At 41.3% G+C, this 23,565-nt stretch overlaps 1 protein-coding gene across 7 annotated transcripts in view; it reads right to left on the bottom strand.

Moving 5' to 3' along the window:
• Positions 1 to 1,980: 1,980 nt before the first annotated feature.
• The window catches only part of rgs3a (regulator of G protein signaling 3a), a 77,610-nt gene continuing 56,025 nt past the window's right edge, over positions 1,981 to 23,565 (bottom strand). For 6 of the 7 annotated variants that reach the window (XM_079580881.1, XM_079580880.1, XM_079580879.1 and 3 more), the window contains 5 exons: positions 11,803 to 11,873; positions 4,996 to 5,100; positions 3,693 to 3,754; positions 2,635 to 2,801; positions 1,981 to 2,545 (listed from right to left, as the gene is read on the bottom strand). In XM_079580881.1, the coding sequence (XP_079437007.1) occupies positions 2,345 to 2,545; positions 2,635 to 2,801; positions 3,693 to 3,754; positions 4,996 to 5,100; positions 11,803 to 11,873 (606 nt within the window). In that variant the 3' untranslated portion in view covers positions 1,981 to 2,344. Of the gene's footprint in view, positions 2,546 to 2,634; positions 2,802 to 3,692; positions 3,755 to 4,995; positions 5,101 to 5,236; positions 5,572 to 11,802; positions 11,874 to 23,565 lie in introns of those variants that run through there. The other variant, XM_079580885.1, reaches the window with a different exon arrangement.

Below are 23,565 nucleotides of genomic sequence, written 5' to 3'. Positions count from 1 at the left end.
ATGTGCATATTTTACCTTTTAGTGACTCAGTTGCGTTATGGGTGCAGCATGGCACCTTTGTGTTCCCTCACAGTGGCCTCTATGATGCTCCAGAATCAATTGTTTTTGGGTTTCAGGCAAGTTTCTGGTGCTAACCCTTAAAAACAATTGATCCCGGAGCGTCATAAAAGCCACTGTGTGCAAAAGTGACATGCTGCACCCATAACGCCACTGAGCCACTCAAAGGTCAAATATGCAAAAATATATAAAAAGTTGCATAGTGCACCTTTAACTTGCTTACTGGATTGCAGGGGGGGATGCTGATGTGAGGAACAATAGACAATAAATGTGAAAAATGCTGGAACATTTTGCACATTTTGAATAACAGCTGCCCTTTTTCTTTCCCACTGACTGAACAGTAAACAAATCCCAAAACTCAGAGTAAAATGTTTATAAAATGTTTATACTAACATTCAAAATCAGCTGATATTTTGTTCAACACTAAGGACAGTGGGAAGTGCACGAACAACGTCAATGGAAAGTACAAAAATAAACGCATCAACGACGAACAGTGTTAAGAGGGAGCAATGTACTGTATCTCTTAACACTCTAAACCACTTGCTCCTGTATCAAAACATCCAAGTGACCCTGAAAATAGCTGTTGGGAGTGTTATTGTGTGACTTGTGTTGCCTCGTGTCGAGTTCACAGCTTGGATGTTTTCAAACTGGCCTTGAGCAACATGAGTGAGGAGCAAAAGAGTCAAACGTTCCTTCATGATAAAAAATAAACCCAGAGACACAGTGAATCACTTCATCCGTTGGTTGGTTTATTTCTCATTAGCAATGACACCAAATGTACTCTACTCGCTTCACTTGCTATTGTAGGAGATGCATTTCGAATTGTAAACAGTGAAAATGATCAAATGCATTTCAGAGGAGAAACTCTTTACAAGCAGTGTACGGCGAGGAATTGAGCAGGAGACGCCCGCTCTTGCTCGCCTCTTGCCATTATTCCAACAATATGTCTTATACTTTTGAGTCTCTCATATTTACATAGATACAACTGGGTCCCACAGACCAATGAGCTTTACGTCTGTTATGCGTTATCACATAGTTTTCTTAAAGAATCATATTTACAACAACATATCCCCCGGCTGCCTGCTGCCAGGGGGTCAAAACACAGTTAAAATTACTTAATTCAACTAAAGGTTCTGTAACTCAACCTTAGCTTGTGTTATACATTTTTTCTCCTAACAAAGTTAATACAGAGCTCAAGCTGTTTTTTTCATTTAGAAAAAATTATGAGTGAAACATACTAGAAATAATATTAAAATAAAATACAGATAAAAAATATTGCACTTAAAGTTTAGGACAGCATTGGACCTTGGAGTGAGAGTTTTTAAACTGAGTGCTTTGGAGGAGGAGGACAGAGAAGCGTGAGGGAGTTATTCTAAATAAATAGGCAGATCTTTGTACAACAACAAGCTTTTTTAGCTGAAGACCGTGTCACAAGTGTGGAGTATTGCTCAGGAGAAAGAGGGAGTGCATGTCGCTTTTAAAGCATAGAAAAAGAAGTGAATGAGTACAAAAAGAGAACCGAGATTGTGAACTGTCAAAAAGCAATGTCCTGAGAATGCTTTCCTTGTTTAGTCCACGAATGAGCTACAATGTTTTAGGAAACGCTGTTTGGCTGCGCTGGATGTGTTTGCATTTCCTCCTTGAGTTTCCGCAGCTGTTTTTGTCTTTTTTTTTTTTTTCCACCTCTCTCCTATTGACAGAATAGTGACGCATCATCTGCTTTTTGTCACTCCTCCAGTCTGTCCGCTGTTCTTTCAGTTACCTTTTTCACAGTACGTTTCCACCGACTGAACATGAATTAAGCTTTTTTTGAAGAAAAGCACCCAACTTGAACCCTCCGCCGTAAATCCCATCAAAACATGAAAACACACCCAAAAAAAAACTAAAGACATTCGTACCAACAGGAAAAAAGAAAAGTGGTTAAAAAAAAAGAAACGACTTTGTGGAGGATAACAGTACCGGACTGTTTTAACATGTTCTGTTCTAACACAAATACAACAGTGATGAGACAAGCCTAGCTCCAGCCCTCGCCTCTGGGCCTTTGTAGAATTTCATTAACCCATTCATTCACCCGCTCGTCAGACCCATCCACCTGTCTACTTGGTAAACATGGTAAAAACTCTGACATTACATCTACACAATACAAAAAAAACAATCAACCAAAAAAAAGACGACAAAAAGCAAACACAAAACCTCTCGTCTTTCCGTGATTCGCTTCAAGTCTGCCCCGTTTTCTTCTTCTTCTTTGCCTTTCTCTTTTGCGTGCACTTTTTTTTTGCGAGTCTCTTTATGATGTGGATGAAGCAGAAGTGGCGCTGGGCTTTTTTTGGTTTATCAAGTCCGAGTAGAGTTCTGAGCGGAGGAAGCGGGGGTATGAGTCCTTTTCCATCAGCCCGTATATCCGCCGCTGCGCCAGGTCGAAGCAGGAGCGGGTCACGTTCTGCAGGTTGTCCTTCGTGTGGTCTCGAGTGTAGGAGTCCAGGTTCACCTGCGAGGCAGACGAGTCGAGCTTTGGTTAGGGCAAGGCTTTCACAATTCCGCCTTGTGACAAACTGATAACATCATTTGAAGACTCACCTCCTTGCAAGACTGGATGGCAATGTACTCTGCGAAGATCTTCTTCGCTTTCGAGGCCATCTTGGACTGCGACTTCACTTTCTTGTATTCCTCGCACGCCAGCCAGAATTCCAGATTTTCCTCGCTGAATTCGGTTCGCAAGAAAGCCCTGAACGCTGCCAGACCATCTGACACAGAGAAATCAGAAGAGGAGGAGATTAAACAAGAGCTCCACAGCGCCATGGCAACCTTCACAGCACAAGTGCTCTTAAAATAGCTTTTGAGTCATGGGTTTGGAATAAGGTAAGACAAGAAAGTAAGAAAAAAAAACCTAAAAGACATTTATGTTCCAGATGACATCACTGCTTAGAGCTCTGACCTAAATCTACACCATTATTCAAACTTCCTGTGATGAATGGACAAAAGGATGAGTGTTTTGAGTCAAGCTACACTACTTCCCCTCCCACTACTGCCACATGCCTTCTTTTTTTTTATTCTAGTTAATGACTTTAGGAAGAAGGCATCCACAACAAAGAATTGCAGGAACCCATGTCCGCCCACAGCAGCCATTTGCACCTTTCCGTTCCCATGAATCACAAGTGCTGATAAACACAAAGGCCAACCACAGCCTGTCATTCTTTACCTCATTCTGGTAAGTGAGGTAAGAGGTAAAAGGGAGGAAATTAGAGTAAAGAGAGGGGCCGAGGGGGGAAGCGCAATAAGAAACAGATGTGCTGCCGCTGGCTCTTGTTGCTATAAAGCTGATAGTGGGGAAACCAAAATAGCAACACATGTGCAGTTTGGGGGGACTCGATGGGTAGCAGCCATTAAAGTTGCTATAGGATTAGGAGAAGTGACTCAAAAGCTGGCTCCAACTACAACAGTAATCCATACAAGGGTGAGCATGTTTTACAGGGGCTCAAACACCCTCCCCCCCTCATATGCCCTCTTCACACTGTAGTCACTGTATTCACACAACCTCAAAGTGCAAAACACACACACACACACACACACACACACAAAAAAGTGGCTCATTTGCAACATATATTTCAAGACATTTGAAAGTAAAGTTGACTTACATTTGTGCGCCAGAAGCTTGTCTAATGAATCCCCCCATTTGAGCGCTTCCTCCGGGGTGGGTCTGCAGATAAAAGCAGAGCGGTTCTTTAACAAGCCCATTTCAGCCAGGTTTCTCATTGTGTGACCCATCCGAATCGCTTGGTCAAACTGAATCCCTAGCGCATCCCAGTAGCCAAATCCACGAGACACCTCTTTGCACTAAAGTCTGCCCCCCCTTTGCACTGGCTCCTGCCTAGTGGGTGGTTTAGCGCACCATCAGTCTGTGTGAGTCTGCTTTGCCCTGTGTGGAAGGCTTTTATGTTCCCCCTCACTCCGGTGCGAGGCGGAGCGAAGGGTAGCCAATGGGGAAGAGTTTAGTGGGAAGCTGAGACCTCCTCCCCCCCTCTAGTGTCTGTCTGCCCCCTGCTGCCTTCTCCTACATGTGCTGCCGGTTTCCTGCAGGACAGCTTACAGACCAACTCCAATTCACACTGGAGAGGCCGACTGCTTACTGCATGCATGTCCGCAGCTACTTCATCACACTGTGTTGCTAGAAATTTACACGAGGAGGTTTCGCAGTGTAACAACAAAACAGGCACTTATTTATAATGCATGTTAGAACAGTCATTCATTCACAGCAGAGGCTCTCACACATACAGTAGCTTCGGGACCTGCCCACAATGGTAATAAAACAGATTGCTGTAAGGTCCTGCTTATTATCTTATTATTAAGTAAGGCAAGTATCAAACATCATCTAATACTTTATAATTTGTTATTGTTTTGCAAACTCCAGGGACCCAGCGGTTAGTAGTGTAGTGAGCAGTAATGAAGCATTCATAGAAAGTGATTAAAACAAATCAAGGTCGAATTAGCAATAATTGCAGCTGCGCAAAGATTTACATGCGGTTATATGTTACTAATCAATGGTAAGGATTGTGTCGAGAAATAACTTGTATTTGATAACGCTGAATAAATTGTGCATTGCTATTAATGCGTAAGTGTATTTATTATGTATTCAAATAATACATCTACACAATAGTAATACGTCTACTGTTTATGTTTGCGACAAAAAGGAGAAGTTTCGTTTCTAAAATGTAACCAAAGTGTGTGTGTTTTCCATCCATCGTTGTTCATATCTAGTTTCAAATGTCCCATAATAAAACAGTGTTCAAATGAATGCTCCTCGAACTAATTCAGCATTCATTCTTATCCTACCCATTGAATCATAGCCACAATAGAAGTCTTGCCTCTTTGTGTTTCTTCACGGACACACAATGCAATTTAAGGTCTAGCACAGTCTCACACATCCAAACATCTACTTACTTGATTGACTTGGACATGGATTTGTCTAACTTGCCGGCCGGCGTGCTTCCTGGGGATTCATTCCTCCTCCTTAGGAATGCCAACCGGTTCTTCATGTCTTTGGCCCTGTGGGTGGAAGATGGAAAGCAGAAAATTGAGAGTCCAATCCGAAAATGTCCACTTTTGAAACAATCCAAGTCAGAGAAATTGCAACGCTAACCAATCCCATACAAGGAACAGCTAAATGAAAGTTTGCCCATACATTTTAGTCTGTATCTCGGTCAGCTGTCTCAAGAATCTGAATCTCCTCTTGCCTCTGAGCACGCGTCGCAGTGTCCCATCTATTACTAAAGTCACTGATGAAGTGTCCCAGGCAGGTTCCTCAACAGGGACTGAGCGATTGTGGCTTAGAAGGAGGAGAGAGACTCAATCCTCACTCGTTTCATCACACCATTATGCACGAGCCCAGAGGGGACACCGAGCAGGAGCTGACCCCAGCTCCTGATCCACACACACTGGGCACCTCTTGGCCCCTTGCACCCCCCACAACTGACCGCTCGCCATCCTTACATCCCACACTCTGACAACCCCCAAGTCCCTACACCAATTTCTGAGCTTTCCCATAATCCCTTGGTGCATGTCCTGGCTTTTCCCAAACCAGGGGCGCGTGCCGCCTCAATGGGATGTGACCTCACTCAACACCCATTTCCGGAGTCTCTGCTTTTGATTTCCACTGTGGATTGACTGAGCCGCTATTAACGCAGCCGTGTGGCCCAATCACTGTACATGATAGATGTCCCGCTAGAACCCCCCCCCCCCCCCCCCCCCATCCCAAGAGATCGTGTAGTCCCCAAATTAGCAAACAGTAATAGGCACTGATGATCTGAACAAGACACAGGGGGAGACTGCTGAGGATTAGCGCTCACTGTTATGCAGGGATGAATGGATATGTACATGGAGGCTTACCAAAGAACCCTTCTGCCAACTCTGGCCCCAATTTAACATAGTACAGTGTCAACAATCTAGGATGGCATCTTACAAAGAGTATGATGAAACAGCAGCAAGTCTCAGATGACAGTAAGAGTGTGTCTTTGGGTTTGTTCTGCATGACAATTTTGAGTTTCCATCTGCAGTCCCTGAGCAGGTGAGTTACAAAATGTACAATATAAAATACAAATAATCATTCATTCAACCATTCCCCCGTTACAGCCATACAGTCCACATTGAATCATGCTAAAAGTGCTAGAATAAAACATCACTAAAGGTCATGTTTACATTTACAGTTATCAGTGCTGACACGACTGGTTTTCCAACAGCACTTTCCTTATATTGCGAGAGAAATCCATCAGGTCTAAGGAAAGTTTCAGATTCTGTAGGAGTTCCATTCTTTGATGCCTTTGAATGAGAAGGATGTCTGCACAAAGGCTGAGTTATGTTTAGGCAGTCTACAGTCATTACCACTCGTGGATTCAGAAGAGTAATATGAAACAATCCGTGCGATCAGGCCAAGAGAGGACTAGGTCAATGGGAAATAAAAGGTAATAGAAATTCACACATAAAACAATTAAGTGTTAGAGCTTATGGGATCTTTCAAGAATAGAAAATCAGGACATGAACATAAGACCAGTATATACCGAAACATCTACACAGCGTCACTCGAAAAGAGATGACTCATCCCCAGGTAGAAAAAAAAGTGCACTATGTGAAAAAAAAGTCTGGGGCAGATGTTAAATGCTGCTCACGGATCCGGGACCCTCTCACATCTTTGAGCAAAAAGCGACTCTCTCCCCCGACTCTCCTGCGCGCACTCTCATGACTCAAGGACACTTCGACACGTATAAAAGCCCTCGCTGTTAAATAAACCCATAACATCGGTGCTGAATTTATTGGATTCTTCTATTTTTAGCCAGGATCTCGGCAATTAGTTTTGTCGCAGCGTGTGTTGACTCTCAAGGAGCCGCTTTGCAACTGATGAGGGCAAGATGAAATATGTTTTAGGAGATGTGTTTTCCGAAGAGGTTTTTAGGGTTGCATGGGAATGAGTTGACAATTCTAGACTAGACGGCAACCACGTAGCAGATATGTTTTATAGGAAATTGTGCTCTGCCACCACGTGGGTGTTAACAGATACTGCAGTTTAAAAATAAAATAATAACCACTGCTGCAACACAAAGCACTGATACACACTGAGAACATTGTTGTTGGTGTATTAGCTTTCACTGAAATTGACTGACAGAGCTTCTAAAGTACAAACGCAAAGCCAAGGACACATCCTTTTGTAGACTAATAATATTGTTTACACATTTTCCTGTCTGCCAGATAACAACATAACAAATAGACACACACGCCAAACCAATTAGATGCGAGAGCAGTTGTTCAAAAAAAAAAAAATAGGTCTGCCTTTTTTTGGTGAATCTAAGATCAGAAGGCACCATTAAATAAAGTTAACTGTGCGGAAAAAAAGTGAGTTAATTGGTCTGCAGCTAAATATCATTATGCGCACAGGCTATCACGCAACTGAGTCCTGTGCTTAAGTTAATCTGCCGAAAGATTGACATTGGCTTCGCAGAGGATTATCAAATTAGGAGAATCTGCCTTGCAACACGATCCCCTCAGACAGCGCTGCCCCACTTCCTTGAAACCTCCCCATTAGACAGGCAATACACAAATTAAGTTTGAACGCGTGACAACTTCGCGTCTGAGGAGAAGACGGAGCAGTGTGCTGGGGAAGAAGGAGCTGGAGGTCCTCATCGCTGCAATTAGCCGCCGATTCCTGCACTCTTTATTTCTTTATTCCCACTCTGCTTGGCTCACATTAGACACACTAATAGCACCCCACCGGCTATTCCTGGTGTTCTGAAAGTAGGCTGTCCTCTCTGGGAAAGGCTTGGAGAGCGCATGAGGGAGAGCTACAAGCACACACGCTGCGGATCACAATGTACCCGAAGCACGATGCCACTTCGTTCTCTGATTTTCCTCTTAACACATCCCCGAAATGGCACAGGAACAACCTTCGAAAACTTCACTCAAAGATTCTCTCATTGAGACGGGCCCGGTGCATCCAAATACCACTGACATACTGCGAATGCAACAGGTCAGGAGTCATTTTACAGAAACATGGCAACACTTTGTGAGAGGTGCCATGTTCGCCTCCAAAGAACTAATTACATTGTGTCTTTTAGATCGAGATCGTGACACAGCTAATCCAAGCCTTTCCTCAAAATAATATATGTTTTAAAAAAAGAGACTGCCCTAAATGTGAGCTTTAAATATAACCCACGTCACATTTACACTCTCTTAATCAAGGCCTATGATTAGTTCAGGACAATCTCACCTCCATCACAGAGACCACTTTAGCAAACCTATTCCTGAAATCCAGGTGGAGTATGACAAGCAAAGGAGTTTAAAAGACACGCACTCACATGTCCGTGCACACTTCAGAGCACAACACACACCGCGCATTTCCTCCACTCAAAACAAACTTAACAAGGCACTCACCTTTCCAAGTACTTCTCAGAGAAATCGACCATAGTGGGTAACATGGGTAACAGCTTGTGTGTGGGTTGGCTTGTTGCTCTTGGCTGGAGTTCGACTGCATGTATAAGCGTGTGTCAAGTACTCCTCGTGGTCGGGGCCTTGGGGTTTGTTTGACAATCACATTCCTCTAACCCCTGAGAGGTCTGGGACAGCTTTTTATAGTCCGAAGGGTCCGTGAAAGGCGGACCCTCCACTCGCCCAATCGCTAGTGTGTTTAGAGACCACGGATTCCTTCCACAGAGGCCTGGACAACCTTGCATTTCTGCTTACAGGCCCTGGACGGTGTATGTTATTCAATTCAAGTCAATTCAAAGAGAACTATGTTAATTAGAAATGAATGAATAATACTGTGTGTTAAAGATGCCAAGCCAGAAGCATCCGTGTACTGAGTGACGAACAACTGCAGTGTGTCAAACGCACATTGCACGCTACAACACAGTGGATGTGTTCACACAAATCCATTAGGTATCACTTTAGATTAAGGTGTGCTAATTAAGTATTAATAAGCATTATTAATCAAGTTAGGGTTAGGGTTTAGGTTAAGGGTTGGCTATGAATAAGCGTATTCTTAACGGCCTGTTAGTATGTTAACAGATAAAGGTATAATAAGCAGTGTGTTAATACTTTACAAGCATTTTATTAATGCTTATTAATACCTTATTAATACTTAATGAGCAAAGAGTTACCAATCCATTACACTAAGTAAGTTCTATGATAGACGACATACATGCAAGATATCCTGAGAATAACCACAATTTCATCTTGGCATCCTCTGTCATAGCTAGCGCTCGATACAATTATATTTCACTGTACTACTACTACAATACTTGCTTTATGAGGCCAGTAATTGTACAATGTTTGGCACCTAAATGCGCTTATTGATTAGTTGTCCTAAACTTTTTCATGTACTTGTGCTGAGAAAGAGAGCTGATGCCCAGTACACAAACGATATCTCAAATAAATCCACTCGTACGTGCTCAGTTCGAGAATCTAAAACACAAGTCTGTTTGGCGATGAGCTGCTGCATTTCTGCACGTTTCCCATGGCTCCACAGACCAGAGAAGTCATCGCTTTATGGGTTTATGGTGGATGATTAGGCCCCAAGGGTAGGAAAATAGTGAGCTCAGAGACTGAGGACTTTGGGGGAAGCCTCACACCTGGACGGAGCTAAAATAAAGGTGAGCAAAGAAGTAACAAAGGGCAGCTAAAGTGTGGACCACACCAAGGAAACAGCTGTTTGGATACAATGAGCAAGAGTCTATAAATATAGCACAAAAGGGATCAGAGGAAGATGTGTAGGAAGTTGAGGGTATACATAGCAGAGCAGACGGCACTTGCTCAGGAAGGGCCAGACGGCTCTTTGTAGAAGCAAATGATCCATGAATGAAGAGGAAACAATACGTACACTGTTGGCGAGGGCAAGTGTATTCTACAAAACAAGAGACAGATTTTAAAGACAGATGCTGCACCATGTTGATTTCGGTTTACATTTTACGGGAAAGTCACTAAATCATAATATCATGGGACGTGCGGTATAGTTTTGCTCTTTTTCATAGTGGTTGCAAAAAGAACAAAGAACACCACTGAAACGTGACTGTGTCAAAGTGAAATGGGAAATAAAAGCTCGATACATTGAAAAAGGTTAAACACAAAACACCGCTCATAAACAAAGGAGAAAGGTCAAGACGAGAGCAACAAGAAAGGCTATGAAAAGATCAATGAAATTTACAGAGAATAACCAATTGACAGAGGAAATCACTTGACAAATCGACTGATACTGTGACAGTAGGACAATATGAAATCAAGTATTGCATATGAAGATGAGTTATCAGTGAGTTTTGCATAGTCTTATTGTGAAATCTGAGGCCTAAAATGAATGAATATATTTCTATGTGTAATTGAATGACATCAAGGAGGAAGATGAAGCCTTTAGCAACATGACCAATACTGTATTGTGTATTATGTGTATAAAAATGGACATAATACGAAGATGCTACGTCAGATTGCCAGTGAAAACAGGGCTCTCTGAAGGTCCTCATTTATTTTCCTCTATTACATAACACTACTTGGCTTCGTCACTTAATAAAGCTGCACAGACTATTGTGACGCTCACAGGTTTAACTAGTCATGTGAGTCTTCGTAATTTCATATAAAATGATTTACAAAGACCTTAACGCTACCTTTATTTCTTAATTGCATTCATCTGAAGCCAAGGTTTAGTCTTTATTTCAATTTTGTGTCTACAAATCCAGAAGGCATTCAAAGACAAATGTTTCAGAATGATTACATACAAACAGAGACAATCACCCGGATCTCAGTTCATTCTCTCTTCCTCAAGAATGGCGTCCTGTTTTGCAGCTGCAGCTAAACGCAACAGCTGACAAAAATGCAGCGCACTCAAGGCTCCAAAAGGCGTCTGTGGAATTTTAATCACTAAATCTGTTGGTTAACTAAACAGTGCACAAGAATGAGCGACTATGAGGAGCGAGGACGACCAGTGAGTGAGTTTTTGACTGTCCAGGAGGCGTGAAAGCTGCTTTCGTGTTGATGGACGGAGTGTCAGGAGGGCTCATTCAACAGCTGACGAATCAGACAGGCGTCAATACACACATCTCGCACATTCGCACAGTCACAGAAGCCCTCACTTCCCTTGTCTCACGCACATTTGGCACCGAACAGCACATTCAATACACTCCATTAACCACTTACTTTGGTGGTTATAATTGGTGTTAAAGAGTTGTCATCTAATGTAAGAAATCAGGACCTCATGGGACATGTCAGAGTCGCTCCCTTTTGTCACAGTATTGTATAATGCTTTCTAATATTCATAGCCATTGTTTTACACACTGAATCCACATTGAATATTTACATGGTTGGTCAAATAAAATGCAGTTTTGTGAATTTCATTCAAGTCTCATTTACAAAGAAAAATAAACACTTGTCATACAGTATGTATCTAATGCATAGTTTTGTTCTTTTGTTTGTTTTTTGTACATTATCTGGTATTTCTCCCCTGTCAAAGTAATGATTCAGTTAGTTCCCAGCAGGAAACCACTGCATGCCTTTTGTAAGGTAACATCCTTTAACATGAACTGCTTGAGAAAGGCGTGAAATGCTTGGGTTTAGCACTGTATACAAATGATCCTCATTAGCATCAGAAAGAATACACCTCTCACTTAGGCCCCCTGTTATTTTCTGGATATTCATAAGCCTGTGTGATTTCAGTATTTAACACACTTGTTTTTCTAAAATGAGTGAATTGTGAAACAAAATCAGAACTATTGCACTTACAGGTTCTTGGATTTCTTCTTCTTTGTTCCGTCTGGGCCCACTTCACAGCTACAGGGGGATCCGGAGCTCAGCTGAGGGGAGAGGAACAAGAAGACACACTGCATCATCCACCTTCACTTTAATCTGAAGCTAGCAGCGTCCTCATCATCCAGCATCACCAGTGGCTTGATAAAATCCTCAAGTGAAAGGTTAATTTTCAACACATGACAGCAGGGCACAGTGTAGAGCTCTCCATGTTCCCAATCTGTCTGGTTGATTAGCTGTGTGCTGGTAGCATAAGGTGTCTGCATGGGTTCAGCACACAGCGAGACCAGTCTGAGAGTGAGAGTGTGTGAAAGACCGCGTCTGTTGTTTCTGCAGGCCTCCAACTGTGCTCTAGGTTCGGAGCCTTAAGCCAAGACCCGTGGTTTCATATTACACTTTTTGCCAACCCTGCATTTTGATAGGTTACGCGCAAATGGGAAGCTGCTCTAGGGCAGAGAAGGGGTCAATCTTTACTAATCTGATGGCCTGGAGTCGGTCCATTGTATGTGTGTGGAGCACTAAATAATGAGCCATTGTATTACAGGGGAACCCTTAGCAGCATGGGATACTGGCTGCAGAAGGCACCACATAGCATGAGTTCCTGTGTTTTGTTTCAGTCAGTCTTGATTCGCAGGAGAGTTCGTGGGTGTATATTTATTTGATGATACTTGTTTAAGGGTTTTTGTAGTTGTTATAAGCAGAACGAGCAGCTTTTCCACAACACAAACTGTTGATAAGGTCCTGATTGAGGCCGTCATCAGCTGTTGTGGTCAATCACAAAACAACAAACGTTTACAGTGCCCCCGATTAGGGAGGAAGTGTAGGGTTTCAACCAGACATGTGCACTCAGTGTATAGAAATGAACCCTGAAGCAGGCTTGCTCCAGTCTCTTTCACATGTACTTACTGAGTTTTTATTTACTTTTTGTGAATTGTATTTGTAATGACTGATATCAAAACACAACATGGGACAGCACAATAGAAACACAACTTTCATTATGAAAGAATGAAAACACCATATTATGGCAGTTCACAATCATCTGCCAACCTTGCCTTAGTAATGTGTGAGGGAGTGGTTGGTGGTGACCGGAGGTGCCGATGGCGCACATTTAAACAATAAATGATTGTTTGCACAGATAAAATTATCTTTAAAGTCAGCAAGCGGTCATATTGGGACCGAAAGCCTTTACATCTGTCAAAAGCTTTGTAAACCAATTGCCGTGCTGTCACGAGACCAATAATGCCACACTACTCTTGTCAGATTTTTGTCAGTAACTGGTTAAGGGTAAACTTAAGGTCAAACAAAAATGCTAATTCAGAGTCATTCTGGAGCAAAGCCAGGTAACTGGAGCCAAGGCCAGTGAGTTCACCACATAAACAGATGCAGCTTAAGTTCACCTCTTTGGGTTTATTATTTTTAGATTTACTATTACAGATCTTAGCATGAGGCCCTGGGCAGATTAAATCTTTTTTTGGTTTTCTTCTCTTATTCTAAAATCCCATAAATCACAGGCCAGGCATTGGTCACCCAAGCATATAAGCAGCTCTAAAAATAACTTGCTGTGTGTTTCAGTGCACATGCCTCATTAAAGACAATAAGAAAACACCCCAGCAGCCCACTCCCCCCAGGGTTAAGATGCTGATTTACTGTTAAGTAAAGGATGTATGATGGCGAGATAATGCCCGGCATATGTGTGTGCACACCTGGATACATGTGTGGCCTGCACGTGGCCGGAGACAACCTGCTTGCACGTGCACAAAAAATGTGAGCTAATGTGTTTCCAATTACATGGAAGAACAGTTGAAAACATCTATGCAAAATTGCATGGACCTTTGACCCCAGGGACATGACCTCTTTTTTTTACATCTTTACATGCAAAGCCTATAAGGTTTGTTTTTCTGGGGATTCAGATATCGATTAAACTAGGCCTTCTGATTTTGAAGAGATGAGACTTTGCAATAATAATAAAAAAAACAATATGCAACAGTTTGATAGTCTATTCACCTTATTCCGCCCCGCCCACTTTTGCCTATTTTTGCTTTGTCTCAGCACTTGTATTGACACTTCCGGTAGAGCGCGAAGCCTGTTCATTTAAACGGAGAACGAGGGAAAATGTTCGCTCTCAAATCTGATTTGTGTAAAATGTCCAATGTTCATTTGCACCAACATGTCAACACTGCACCATTTCTCTGCGCGGCCGAAAAACAGCTTTGGTTTCGTGTAGTAACTGATTTTATATGGACTTCTCCGGTCCCATGTTAACTGATAGGAGAAAAGGGGCGGGCACAATTCATGGCGGAGCCCACACGAACTTCCAGAATAAGGTGAATACAGTGTGATATGAAGATGCATTAATTACAAGAAGCACTGTTCCTGTTTGTAAATAAGCACAACTGTGCAGCTCTGAAAGAAAACTTCTGCTGTGAAATTGGGCTATAAATAATACACAATAATTTGATGTTATTTGATTGACTGAATTAGGCCCTGCATCAAGTAGCTGATCTGAATTGTATTTGTCCCATACACAATGGCAGTAAATTAAGTCATATCCAGTGAACTGAACAAAAGTCAAAGTTCTTACAGTAGAAGTCTGTATGATCGCAAAATGAGGATGTGAGGTGTAATCATGTGAGACTGTGATTTGTTGAAGAGATCAGCAAAGGAGGGGGCTTTCAAAATGTTATGTTTTTTTTTGTTTTTTCAGGTAACTTACCTTTTATCAAAATGCAGGGCCAGTAAGTCATTTGTATGCTATTAAATATGTAAAAGATACAGACGGCAACTATGAGAACGCCCATAAATGGTCACGTTCGAAGCTTTCCAACCAGAATAATTGCCAGTGGGCCAGACCAGAGAGTTTGGCGGGCTGAATGGGGGGCCCGGGCCGCCAATTGAATAGTAGAGTGCAGTAGATTCTTATTACTGTAGATAACAAGACTCATCTACAGTAGATTATTGTTATGTCCTACCACTCTGAGATCATGTCCCTTATAGACACAAAAGTTGACAGTGTTAAAACTATCTCCAGTTTCCTTTAGTGCATGTGTCTCCATTCTGAGATTCTGTCTATAGTTTTTATTGTGTGATGACGTTTTAAGACCTGGCACCGGGGTCCTACCCCCTGTTTAAAAGTCTCCTGGCACCACAGTGATTAGGTACAGTATGAGTCGTAGAATATGAGTCACTTTGACAAAGGGCCTTTTCTGTGTGAAGCCACTGCAATAAATATTATGTTTTTATGGATTTTGTGCTGGCTGCAAAGGAAAGAAAAAACACTGGCTCTGTTCTGGAACTTTCTTTCATGCACGTGAAAACTCTCCCAAATAACTTTATAACAGTAAAGTGAAAGAATATAGACAGTTTAAAGGGGCTAGATGTAATATACTATGCTATATACGGCCAGCTTAAAAACCTGCATAAAAATAACATAAAACTGTCTAAATCCTTTTTGTTTTTTTTCTCAATCAGAGAGGAAACCCTGATTAAAAATGTTCTATTCACCCCAAAAATGCTGTATATAACCCTTTTAACAATATCCTTATTTACCAATTCCCGATATTTGACTAGAGTTTGGGATCTGAGCTTTATGGGATTGGCAGTGGACGTTTTTCAAAATGAACTCATGTAGATTTTAAAAGGTAAAATACTGGAGTTATTGTTCATATTAAAACATTTGGACGCACTGGATTTACCAGTAGTGACTCAGAGTTGTTCCACGACTCTTTTCTTCACTTTTTGGCTTACTAGTACCCACAAACATGGCGGATTTCCATGGTAACAGTGAATTTATAACATTCCATCCCAAACTCTATTGCGATCTCGGCCAAGGCTTCATTGAGTTGCGCATGAACACACACGCAAGAGAGAGCGGAAAGTGGGCGAAATATGGCAAGAGAGACAAAATATTTGCTGGACAGGGGAATTTCAGTTAGAAAGTATTGTAAAGTTGAACTGGAAAATCTTGTCGAAGCAGCGGAAAAACTCCCACAAAACAAAGAAGAAAAAATGGAGGGAGGTTAGTCTACTGGCTGCCGATATGTCAATTATCATAATATGGACATAATATATTAGTTATAATTTATTCATCATATTGGGTCATGATGTTCGGTCATACTGTGTCTGTACAGCCATAGCCCAGGTTCCAAAAGAAAGAAATAGACTAATCGCGACGCAATCGCTAATGCTTTGCTGATGTCGGTACACTATAAAACTAAAAGTTAAAGCCCTGAACGTTACTCCCTCCTATTCTTGCACTCAAACGCACAATATTTTTAAGTTGTATTTTCACTGTTTCACCTCCTACCTACAGCTGACCTCACTGATGACGTGGGTCAGATACACTCACTGAGGGGCCTTTGTTAAGACATAATGATTACTGAGGAAGAATTACATTTGCAGTGCTTCCATTTAGCCTCTAGAGTCCAACAGTTGTGATCAGAAGTGCCAAAATATGTCCTTTTGTTTACACATATAGCCATGTGATCCGGGTTCTTAGAGCCAGGCCTTTAAAATACTACAATAGAACTGGACAGGCTTCAGACGCCAATAGGGCTGAAATAACATGTCAGTCACAGTGAGAGTTACATAAGGCTGTATCTGCTGCACACCCAAAACTCTGCATTTAGTCATAATTAAAATCACAATTATTCGAACGATTGTTGCCTTTAAGAAAGGTCTATGTTTATTTTATTTATTTATTAATCAAAAAAGTATACTGAATATTTTCTGTTTTCTAAACAGATAAAAGTAGCCCTCACATCTGCGCAAGTAAACTGAGCAGCGCGGCCTGATGACATCATCACACAGCGCTGTTTGTTTTTATGTCAGGCAAAAGCATGAGCCATGGCACGTGAAACGTGAAGGGAAAATAATCCCAGCGGCTCGAAATAATGCAATAATGCTTTGCTTTGTGAGATCGCTTTGGATGGACAAGCGGGAGGGCATCCTTAATAATCTTTTTTTTTTCTATAATAAGTGAAAAAGATGAACATCCTCATCATTGACCAAACATTTACTAAAGCTACTACTATTTATTTTATTTATTTTTGGAATGCATTGTGCTGAAGTGCTGTGTTGTCTGTCTAGTCAAGACTGTCATCTACTGTATGTTGTTTTGTAATTCTGTCTTGGTGTTAGTTTGTCAAATGTATTGTAACTATTGAAATTGTTACGCATTGTTTGTTCATCTTTGTTTGGGTATTTGAATAATAAAACAAAATGCAAAAAAAAAAAAAGAATAAAAGAAAAGCTTATTTTGCTAATTTTCTAATCGTTTAGTGTAATAATCAAAATCGATTAAATGCACAGTCCTACATCCCACCTTCCGGATTAGAAATTAAACAAATATTTATGATCATAATCAGCACTTAAATATTACTACAATCATGAAGGTACACCAAAGAATCCAAGGCAAACCCCAGCTTAAGCAGCCACACTTGGAGTCTCCATTCGAATACAGTAGGGGATGTACATTGGCTTGGACTGTACAGTATTGGGCCATGTATTTGATTATGTGTCTGTTTTTTTGGGTCTGGACATGTGTGGTCGATATTGTAGGTTACCGCTTCAATTTACGATCTTTAATAAGGTAAACTGAGCAAATTCAATTGATGCCAGTACATTTTGGGGGGATATTCATGTTGCTGTAAAATGTCGATATCTTTTTTTCTTTTCTTTTTTTTTACGATGAAAGAAAAAAAACAACAGCAAAAACACTGGTAATGCTAAAAAAAACAATAAAGTATAGCTTTAGTATCAACTCCTTCATGCACCAAGGTACAGCCATAATATACGTAGGTAAAGCAGGTGAAGGTGCCAGAGGCTTACCCCAAATTGAACGTTTGTTTTTGTACCGTTTAACTTTTAAATGATGAGTTTAAAAACATGCTGTTGAGTTTTTCCATGTGCTCACTGCTGCTGTTCAGACAAGAGTCAGTGCGGTCATCTGGATCAAATAATAAATTACAATTGTCAAGTTGGACTGATACAAAGTGACGAGGATGTGACGTCCGAGCCATTAACTTGACAGAATAACATCCATCTCACGCTGACAGCTTCATTGCGCCAAGGCCTTCACAGAAACACTAACAGTAATATGAAATGTGATATCTATTTAAAGAGGTGAACTATTGTGCCATCCAGGTGCTGCTGCGGCCGATTGTGAACCATAGAAATGATTGACAGCCAGAGCTGGGGGGGGTGGGGGGGGGGCACGAGGCAAAGAGATTTCTTGGAAAGCCTGTGTCAGGGTGAGGGACGGCAGGGACGCGAGGAATGTTGCGAATGGGACTGGCAGCACAACAGCTCTGCAGTGATGAGGGTCACCCAGCTGCCGGAGTAAAGGTTGTGCATGAAATCTAAGTGCAAGTAAACAACACACAGCGGGTTTGCAATTGCATGGGGTTTGACTGTTTTTTGGAAGAAAGGATCTTTGTAAGTGAAGCTATGGTGTTTCTTGTGTGTTCCACTCTAAAGAAACTCAGAGCCAAAAAAAACGATCCGGGTCTTTTTTATTCATCACTTTCAAGCTGAGTGACTTCATTCAGTGGTTTTACAGAGGGAATCTGCACTTGTTTAAAGGAATAGGCCACCATGTGTAGTTACTAAAGGCCTTGAACAATAGCAGTATAGGTGTCGTAATTACTACCTCTTACAATATATTTCCCCTTATTATCCGCTTAGAAAGTCGTGTAAAGGCTCATGTAACCATATTTAAATAGGAAAAACATGGAAGAGCTTGGCCGCTTCTAACTTCACCTTTGTTTGGATCCATAATAAGAAGAGGAGAGGCTGTATGCTAACGCCATCTGTGCTCTGTTTACGTGACTGAGAGCACACGTAAAGACCAGACAGCTACACATCAATTCGTCTAGTCTTCTACTTTCATCCCCCGTTCACTCTATGCTGTCCTATCAATAAGGGGGGGAAAAATCCTATATTTATGATGAGATCTCTTTAAAAAGGTCCAATCTCCAACAATCAGCTCCAATACCCTGATGTTTCAGACCAATCACATGGCACTACTGCCATAAACAGGTGGGTTTCACATAGCCGACAACAACAACCACTGTTATAACATCACGGTGACAAAAAAAACATGAGCCATGCTGCTTCAGACTTATAAACACAAGCAACATTTTCAAAACAGAAATATTTAATTGCTTTAGTGACTGTTGTTTAGCTGCTGTTTGAGACTGTGATTGGCTAATACGATGTTCACTTGATCCAATCTTTTTCAAATATACCCTCAAAAGTCCATCCCTTTCCCGGACTATTTAAACTGGAACCTTTCCAGATTGATTACTGCGTTAAAGGGATATTTCAGGATTTTTGACATAGGGCGTCATTTCCTAGTTATCCAGAGTGTTGTTGATTTATGGAGATTTTATTTTTTTTATTCATACAGTCCTTATATTTGAATAGTTTAGTGGTGCTAGGCTAATGCTAGGCTAGCACATGTCTATGGTAACTAGTGACCTGCATTAAAAACCTCTTCAAAATCATGGGCTCGATCCGGTCACCTAGCAGATCACTCCGCAACTGCGTAGCTTGCAACCAGGAGCTGATGCTGCTCAAATATGCGTCTGAAACCATCAAATTGTAGCCTGTAAGTACAAAACACTAGCAACTAATCCTTAACCTTTCATGGGGTCAGCTGCTAGATCTCTATGCAGTTAGTGAACTAGAGCTTCAGAGCTATTTTGCACAATCTGACAATGTCACTTCCCCTTACCCAGGGGAAGGGGAAGTTACATCACCAAAGGCATTTAAAGAGTGTGGGGGGGGGGGATTGGCAGCGCAGTGGCTTATGGAATGGCACATAGCTCCTAATCACCGGTTAGTTAGCACCAGAGGTCCCTATGCTAAAGTGGCTAAGGTAGTTAGCATTGAGGCTCCTTTTCCTAACTCCTTCCTAACTGACAGACCAATTCGGAAGCATCTTGTCATGGCGGACGCTGACGCACATCCGGTTTGGAGTAAGACCTCTTACCAATCTGCTCGTTTTGGACGCAGCATAAGTTCTTTGAAATGCAAAATAGTTATATTTCAAACATTATTCAGTCAACACAGACATTTATATCGGTAGTCTGGTTATAAGTGATTTGCCTCAATTTGCACTGTGAGGCTACTAGTTACCATAGATATGCACTAGCCTAGAACTAGCCTACTACCACTAAACTCTTCAAATAAAAGGACTGAATAAAAAAATATATATATATATCTCCAGAAATCAACAACACTGGATGACTAGGAAATGAGGCCCTATGTCAAAAATCCTGAAATATCCCTTTAATAGGTAAATTGCACTGTAATATCTTCTGTCTTGTCTTTTGCCATGTTATTTAAAGCTGTTTTGTCTTGAGAGTCTTGAAATTGTTGAGAACTTTAATTTCCTCGGCAGTATGATTCATCATGATGCAAACTGTGATAGAGAAATACAAAGAAGAAAAACTTTAAGTAAACTTACTGACATATTCAAAGATAAAAATGTATCGTAATCAGTCAAGAACAGGTTCGTCCAAACAATGATCTTTCCAGTGGCCACATATAGAAGTGAGAGTTGGACTATAAAAAAGGCAGACAGAGAGAGAATAGACGCTTTTGAATTGTGGACGTGGAGGAGGCTTCTACGTGTTCCATGGACAGCGAAGTAAATAAACCAATGTGTCCTGAAAGGAATCCAAGTGGAAACACCTCTGATCAGCATAATAGAGAGGAACAGAACGTCTTTCTTCGAACATGTTATCAGAGCAGACGACAGTTTGGAGAAAGTCATCCTTCAAGGGTCCATGAAGGGAAAGAGAGGCAGAGGAAGACCTAAAACGAGATGACTGGATAATGTGCTGGAAAAACTGTGAATGACTCCGAAGAACTGTCTTGTTACGGCAAGAGACAAGACGAGATGGAGATGCCTCGTCGATCAATGTCCCTGTTTGTTTCCATGACCTTAGTCTTATTTGGCAGATAATATTTTACATACTGAACCGCATAAGCATTGTCTGGTCTGACTGTGTTTTGTGCTACTGTGATAAAAGCAAGTCTAGAACCTGGCAAGTGTGGGCTACATAGTTGGCCAAGCACGATAAGTTCTCAAACACTCACTGTATGTACCGTTTTTTACAACTCACAGAAGGCATTGTACAGAAAGTTATGTCCTTTAAAGTGCACAAATCAAGAGGATGCTGATGCTTCTTAAGACAATAGTTGGACAAAAGTTAAAATGTCACTTTTACCTAAGATGTTAGAAAACAACATAATTAAATCACTGTTGGATTTGCTCAAACTGACACCTGGATTGTGTGTGTCTTCAAACAATTGAAGGTCCTATATCATGCAAAATTGACTTTTCTGGGCCATGTTGTTTTGCCAGAGTAGGGTTTGGCTTCATTCACGCAGTTGTCAGCAATCCTCCTGAATCCTGCTCTCTGAGCAGCTGCGCTGCCCTCTCCTGGTGAACGACTGAGTTGTTACACTCTGACGTATTTTAGGTCTTAGTGTCAGGAACAGGAAGAGCACAACGTCTGTAATGTTATGCCTTACGGCCTGATTTTAATGCATGAAACAGCTTTTTCATGATCTCTGCCGTAAGAAAGAAATAAAGTAAAAAAAAAAAAAAAAGGAAGGAAAAAGGAAGCACCTTCAGGTCAGCGCTGCCCCTGCGGACAAAACAAACGCACCCCCTGAGCGTCTGAACAGATGTCATTTTCTCTGAAAGCTGTGAAGATGGAGCTCTTTCTAACCTACTCTGGACACGCCTGCTCTTTTTTCTTACTGCTGTTTAGCTGCTGTTTGAGACTGTGATTGGTTAATACGATGTTCACTTGATCCAATCTTTTTAAAATATACCCTCAAAAGTCCATCCCTTTACCGGACTATTTAAACTGGAACCTTTCCAGATTGATTACTGCGTTAAAGGGATATTTCAGGATTTTTGACATAGGGCGTCATTTCCTAGCTATTCAGAGTGTTGTTGATTTATGGAGATATATATATATTTTTTAATATATATATTTTTTTATTCATACAGTCCTTATATTTGAATAGTTTAGTGGTGCTAGGCTAATGCTAGGCTAGCACATGTCTATGGTAACTAGTGACCTGCATTAAAAACCTCTTCAAAATCATGGGCTCGATCCGGTCACCTAGCAGATCACTCCGCCACTGCATTGGTTTTTCTTACCTAATGTCACGGAGGGAAAAAAAAGGGGCATTTGGCTACGAGGACAGGACTTTATTGAACCTTCCTAAAGAAGAGGCCACTCACCAGAAGTTGGAATTTCTTTCCGGGATTCGGCGACTATCACCAAAATAGTGTTTTTCTGTGACTGTCTCTTGATGGATGCTTAGTGAACCTTGGCCAGAATCAAAGTGGATTAACTTTTATAACCAACGCGTGTCTCATAATGTAAACACCCGATGAAGAGGCCAGGATAGAGCGGTGAGTCAATCCAAACGTGTTTTAGCTTGTGTGTTAGCGCGTTAGCTTGTGTGTTAGCCACTTACGAAGCTGTGTTGTAGATGTCAACTCCTTATAACTGCATCGTGAAGTAACTTCACTTATTGCTGTAACATTTATATTTCTTACTGCTAATAATGCATGGGCAGATTAGCTCGGAGAGAGGGGGCGGAGCTAACTGAATCAAAGACTCGTGTCTTCCGGGTTTGCAAAATACCCCCAGAAAATAAATATTTCTCACTAAAATGAGTACTCCATAGTGGTAGAGGTACAATATATCATATAAATGCCTATAGTTTACTTTGGGATGGCTAAAAGAGCAGGATATAGATCCTTTAATGGAGGAGGTAGTTAGCAACAAACAGTCGGTTCACATTGATAAATTAAATGGACGTTTTGGAAGCGTGTATCAGATTGTGAAGTGAAGCAGGGCGGATGGCCATAGAAATAAATTGCGGGGACATTAAGCCTATGATACAGGCTCTGCGTTGGCGATCAATTAATTCATGCAATATGACGTGTTCTGTCTGTTTTGTTTTTGTTTGGCCACAAATTTCTGTATTTGCTTTAATATAAGTAAATTAATTTAAATAATAGAAAATACTGAACTTGCACTTTTGAGTCATTTAAATATTTCATATTTCAATCCAGATCTGCATGTCAAATAGCTTAAATGCAAACCAATCGAGGCTCATCCCAAGAGACCATCTGAGATACTGCTATGGCAACAAGCTCCAGACACAACTAACACCAGGGGCCTTCTGGATCATGTCTAGCATGAGGCAAACGTCACGACAAGACTTTGCTGTAGCAATGGTGGCCTCCACACGTAAGTTCATCTCCAACAATAGTAAGTGTAACAGTGTATGACATCAAGTTATGAATCATTAAGAAAAGACAAACCTCAGGGCAAAAGACAGTCCTGGTTTCTCAGCTGGCGTTAATGACAAATGCTAAAGTAGACATGCAAGAAGACTCGACTCAAAACAGCAACAAGAAAGTGCACAGGTTTTTAGTCCTTTTGTAATTATGAATATGACCGTAAAACTGGGATAACTTTTGATGCCCCACTTCTCTTGATGCAGCGACCAGGCGCTAATGGTCAGCAATAACGGTTTGTCAGGGGGCATGGCCACAATAATACATTTTGTTTGTCGTCACATGACAATTCTCTATTCCGAAATACGAGGCTCTACCACACTACTTTGGCCCCGCCCCCAATATACTAAAAGGGCATTTTGTCACTTAAAACTGCAGCAGTGGGCATTATTAAACTATGCACC

Source organism: Gobius niger (genome assembly GCF_951799975.1).
Source record: "Gobius niger genome assembly, chromosome: 2".
Lineage (NCBI taxonomy): Eukaryota > Metazoa > Chordata > Actinopteri > Gobiiformes > Gobiidae > Gobius > Gobius niger.
This window is presented reverse-complemented; position numbering and strand designations above follow the sequence as displayed.